General features: G+C 45.4%; 1 protein-coding gene across 1 annotated transcript in view; it reads right to left on the bottom strand.

The window, feature by feature from the left end:
- rhbg (Rh family B glycoprotein) overlaps window positions 1-2410 on the bottom strand; it is a 13186-nt gene extending 10776 nt beyond the window's left edge. The window contains exon 1 of the mRNA XM_083678270.1: window positions 2016-2410. Coding sequence (XP_083534396.1) covers window positions 2016-2208 — 193 coding nt within the window. The 5' untranslated portion in view covers window positions 2209-2410. The remainder of the gene's footprint in view (window positions 1-2015) is intronic.
- Between the last annotated feature and the right edge of the window lie 3713 nt (window positions 2411-6123).

Below are 6123 nucleotides of genomic sequence, written 5' to 3'. Positions count from 1 at the left end.
CCTCCCCTTGCATGGCATTACAGATTACAGCAGATCTGTTAAGGTGGAACAGCGACGTTGTGGAGCGGTGTGGTTGACACTTGCTCCCTGGCCTGTTCAAGGACAGAGAGCTAGTTTGAAAATAGTGAGATAGCTGCCTAGAGAACATATGGTAAGCTACTGAACCAGCAGGGCTACAGTAACAATAGATAACATGACAGTAATAACATGATCATATGACAGTAATAACATGATAATATGACAGTAATAACATCACAATATGACAATAATAACATCACAATATGACAAAAGATTTTGAAGTTGGGTAAAGATGCAGACTATTTGCAGTTTAAGATATTGTCAATGATTCTGATTAAGTCCTTGTACCAGGTTGCAAAGAGAAAAGCTCACAACAACAGACATGCCATTCTCTATCAGTAAACATATGAAAGTCATTCATTCATTCATTCATTCATTCATTCATTCTTGCCGTTGAAGGTATGCATGTAATGATGGAGGGGTTTTGCATGGAGCTAAAGTGTTAGAGCAGACCAATGTGGATGTGTTTTGCCTCATGGATAAATCTGAGCATCTAAAGGGTTAAACAACAGGACAGTGATCCATACCGGATCTGATTTCGCAATTAAGTTGGCAAACTTAACTCTCCCTCTCCTCGCACGTGACAAAGGGCTTTCCACCTGTCTCAGGGTATTACAGGGTATTACTTCAGCACTTTCTGTTTTCAGGTGTGTGTCTTTGTCTTAAAAACATTGTTCTGACGTTGCTATGGAGACGGTTTACAGACATTCCGCCCATTATCTGGCTCCTGAACGCTACATGAACATTAAATGCACCTTGACTCATGAGTTGTTTACACCAAACTCAGCCCCGTGGCAAACACACAGTGGGAAATATAAGCAATGTCTGGAAGAAATGGTGCAGAAATGACAGGATAAACTAACAGTTTACTAGGATTAATGCTAATCAATGATGACCTATATTTTCTTTCCAGCCAATGGAATTTGAAATTTGAAATAGATACAGTACCATCATAGAATCCATGTACTTCCTATATCTAATAATGAGAATGATCATTTAACTGTTCAACGATTTGCTCCACCAGTGAACTGGAGACCACATTGTCTGAAAACCAGATCATCCATAAGCATTTGGCCACCAAAGACTCATGAGGTCACTGAACATCTCATTAGGAAACCAAGGGGCAAATCTTTTACAGCACAGAGACATTTCAAAGTAAAGCAAGAACGAAAATTTTGAACTTTGACTGAAACGGTTCAAATCCAAGGAATGTGATTATCTTGTGCAGCGAAAGTGTAAAATCAATGAAGAGGATAACAGGATAAGATCTGAGTTCAGAAGTATCACTTACACTACAACTTTATGCAAATACTAGCATTTCTAATTGCCGAGTCAGAAATGAGTAGCTTATGATAGGAGATCAAGGGGGGCTTAACGATATGAGCCAACCTTTTTGTCTACAAGAGCTTTTGAGCTAAAACAGCAAGTTTAAAGTCACAACACCTAGCCTGGGCAAGCACAAGCCCACAACAGCTCATCAAAGCCTTGAAATCATCCCACACCACGCCCCACTCATCCACCCCACCGGGGGTCTCATCAAACTAGACTAGAGTTGGGATCAGGAAAGGATTAGGGATTAGGGAGGTCTGCACAGAGGGAAAAGTCGTCATTCCCTCCAAAACAAATGAACACAGATGGAGGAACACAATCAAATCCTTTCCATGGATGATCTCAAGATCAATCTCCATCCACCACCACCCCCCCCCCCCCCCACCTCACCCAAGCTGGAGCCTGTCCTCACCCCCCCCCCCAACCCCTCTGTGGTCAGCATGGGGTCACTCACTAGGGTAGCAATAGTAGAAATCAAATCAAATCCTTTCCATGCATGACCTCAAGATCAATCTCCTTTCACCACCCTCCTCAGCCCCCCCACCCCACCCCCACCACCACCACCACCACCACCTCCCCCAACCTGTGGTCAGTATGTGGTCACTCACTAGGGTAGCGGTAGTAGAAATCGTTCTCATAGTCCGACGAGACGTTCTTGCTGTCCAACTCCTCGTGCCATTTCTTGGCGTCCGTCTCCGTGTCGTACTGCACCAGCGCGCCGAACAGGATGATGAGGATGACCTGCATGATGATGCACGCCGCCGGCAGCTTCACCCGCAGGTTGGTCGCCGCGTCTGTCATGGTTCGGCCTGCAACACTCACTTAGAGGGGCGTTACGGGGAAAGATCCAACTAAGCTCCAAGAGAGTGACAGACAGACAGACAGACAGACACACACACTCACTCACTCACTCACTCACACTGACACACAAAGTGGTGGCCTCAGTGTCGGGATGAGCGATGGGGAAAGTGAGAGGGCGGACACCAGCCAACACATGAGTTGGTCTTACTTGTCTTTTTGTGTTTTTGTTTTGTACCACCTCTCCCCATGCAACCAATGAGGCTGCAGGGGAAGCTCAGCTCCTCCCCTCTCCTTGATGTTAAGGTGGTCTAGAATGTGTCGGGACAACTTAACTGATCAATTATTCTGGCTAAGGTTTTAGAGAAAATGTGCCCCCTGTGGGGGTCTATTAAGAATTCAATGAGAATCCTAAGCATGTTGAATATGAAGGTACCATCATAAGCATAATTTTTAAATAGATGACATATCAGTGGTTGCATTTTCTAAAGAAATGTCTAGAGCTAAGTCTCTTGATTAGACTAGTTCATATAATACAAGGTTGGTGGCTCAAGCTTTGGGGTCAAAGGTTAAATGTATGGAATGTAATCACTGGCAACCTATGAACTCAAACGATTAGCCCAAAGCAAAGATAGAGGCGTTCACACCTCTACTTGATCAAGATCCTAACACTAACGCAGACAACACATTTTAATTTGTTCAAATATTAATCAAAAGACATACAGATGAAACAGTTACAGTTCATGTACAGTCCCAGTCAAAAGTCTGGACACACCTTCTCATTCAATGGTTTTTCTTTATTTTTATTATTTTCTACATTGTAGATTAATGTTGAAGACATCAAAACTATGAAGGAACACATATGGAATTATGTAGTAAACAAAAAAGTGTTAAACCAGAATATGTTTTATATTTTAGATTCTTCAAAGTAGCCACCTTTTGCTTTGATGACAGCTTTGCACACTCTTGGCAAGTTTGTGTCCAAACTTTTGACTGGTACTGTACATGAACTGTAACTGTTTCACTACCTATCTTCCGCCGTAGATTGAAGACCCAACTCTTCAGGCTAGATATTAACTGTCCCTCCTAAAGACCTCTTCATCCCCACTACCCCCCTGTGCAAGTTTCTCTCCTGAAAAAAGAAAAGAAAAAAAAAGATCTTCCTTTCTTCTAGCATTGTGACTGCCAATGGCCCCTTACTTTTTCTTATGATGACTGATGGATAGATGATTCACTCACTTAGACAAATTTATTTGTTGTAAGTCGCTTTGGATAAAGGCGTCTGCTGAATGCCATAAATGTAAATGTAAATGAACTGCTCAGTTTTGGCCTCATTTGCAGTAGAGGGTCAAAACTGGTGTCTGTAAAAGTCCTTTCACTGTCTTTATTACCCCATTGCCACCCCAACCTCACCCACCTCACACACCCTGCCCCAAAAAAGCCTGTGGCTGGTATTGCAATGTTTGGACAGGCAACTGTGGATGAGGGGGACAACGAGTTAGGACAGGGGTTGAGTATCAGGTTTTATGGGGGTGGGGGTCTGGGTTGGGGGGGACAGGGGACAGGTGTGTGTGTGGGGGGGGGGGGGCTAGGTGTGTGAGGACAGGGAGGGGGTGGGGGGGTGGGCTAGGTGTTTGAAGGGAGGGCGGGAGGGGATAGGTTTGTGCACATCTTGTACAGCCAGATAACAGTCACTATTCACACTGCTATCTCTCCTCTCTATCATCGGAGCCTGTCCTTGCCTTCAGAGGAAGAATGTTGTTATTGTTCAAGGAATCTTAACTATCACCACTTCAGACCACAGGCGTCAAAGGCAATGTATACAGTTAAAGTCTCACTGTCTGCCGAGCTTCCTGCCTGCCTGCCTGCCTGCCTGCCTGCCTGCCTGCCTGCCTGCCTGCCTGCCTGCCTGTCTGTCTGTCTGTCTGTCTGTCTGTCTGTCTGTCTGTCTGTCTGTCTGCGGTAATTGTGTCTTCAGAACTATGGTCAATGGCCAGGTGTATGGTATTGCATATGACAACTCACAATTGACGAAGACAAATCACTGACAACTGCCCTCCAATTCTGAAAAATGTCACTTTTAACAACACATGAACCTCACAAATAGTTTGCCAGGATGCTTTAGTATTCAATTAGGGGACACTAGCCAGTCAGCATACACTACATGGCCAAAAGTATGTGGACCCCCATATGTGCTTGTTGAACATCTCATTCCAAAAGCATGGGCATTAATATGGAGTTGGTCCCCCCTTCGCTGCGATAACAGCCTACAATCTTCAGTGTTCTAATTCATCCCAAAGGTGTTCGATGGGGTTGAGGTCAGGGCTCTGTGCAGGCCAGGCAAGTTCTTCCACACCAAACCATGTCATTATGGACCTCGCTTTGAGCACAAGGGCATTGTCATGCTGAAACAGGAAAGGGCCTTCCCCAAACTGTTGCCACAAAGTAGGAAGCATACAATTCTCTAGAATGTCATTGTATGCTGTAGCATTAAGATTTCCCTTCACTGGAACTAAGGGGCCTAGCTCAAACCATGAAAAACAGCCCCAGACCATTACTCCTCCTCCACCAAACTTTACAGTTGGCACTATGCATTCTGGCAGGTAGCGTTCTCCTGGCATCCGCCAAACCCAGATTCGTCCGTCAGACTGCCACATAGTGAAGCTTGATTCATCACGTGTTTCCGCTGCTCCAGAGCCCAATGGCGGTGTGCTTTACACCACTCCAGCCGACGCTTGGCATTGCGCATGGTGATGTCAGGTGATGTCTGGCTTGTGTGCGGCTGCTCGGCCATGGAAACCCATTTCATGAAGCTCCCGACGAACGGTTCCAGAGGCAGTTTAGAACTTGGTAGTGAGTGTTGCAACCGAGGACAGACGATTTTTATACGCTTCAGCACTCGGCAGACCCGTTCTGTGAGCTTGTGTGGCCTACCGCTTCGCGGCTGAGCTGTTGTTGCTCCTAGACGTTTCCACTTCACAATAACAGCACTTACAGTTGAACGGGGAAGCTCTAGCAGGGCAGAAATTTGACGAACTGACTGCATCCGATGACAGTGCCACGGTGAAAGTCACTGAGCTCTTCATTGTGACCCATTCTCCTGCCAGTGTTTGTTCATGGGGATTGCAGGCTGTATGCTTGCTTGTATGCACCTCTTAGCAATGGGTGAAGCTGAAATAATTAGGGTGTGGACACCCACTAATTAGGGTGTTCACATACTTGTGGCTATGTAGTGTAGTTTAGACAGCTGACCGGGAACCCGTTTCTCAACCAAATACATTCACAAAAACCCAATTTGATCCACAAAGAACCGGGTGGGTGTACAACCTTAGATACCAACCAAGCAGGAAAACACCTGATTAAAAAAAACCAATGTCTTAATTAACTGAAGACGAGTGATTAGTTGAATACGGTGTGTAACTGTTTGGTTGGAATGAAAGCCTGGAACCGCACCGGCCTAGAACCACACCTCTGGATATGATTGGACACCGCTGTGAACATTCTGCTAAAGTAAGCTTCTTGGTAACCGTTAGAGACCAGAATTCTTGGAATCCCTGCAGGTATTCTCCCCTCTTCCCTTGGTAACACGTTCCATCCTGTCTTTTAGTGTTACCTGCTACCATCCCTCCCCCCTCCTCCCCCCTCCTCCCCCCACGCTTCCCCAGGGCCTGTCTAAATCACTGACCCTTCAAAACAATCGAGTTTTCACTAAACCAACGAGACGGGCTAGCCATTCCCTAGGACCTCCGTTAGGCCTAAGGGGCATTTTAAGCTAATCTAATGGGAGAGTTACATGGTTGGTGATTTAGGGCTGAGTTGGGAAACCTGATGGACAAAAAGGACAACATACTGACGATATTCTCCACATGCTGATTGATGTGACTTTTGAAAAAAAGAAAAAAGACTTTTGAGCAAAAC

Source organism: Argentina silus (genome assembly GCF_951799395.1).
Source record: "Argentina silus genome assembly, chromosome: 10".
NCBI lineage: Eukaryota > Metazoa > Chordata > Actinopteri > Argentiniformes > Argentinidae > Argentina > Argentina silus.
The sequence above is the reverse complement of the archived record's forward strand: the minus strand, read 5'-3'. Positions and strand labels throughout refer to the sequence as shown.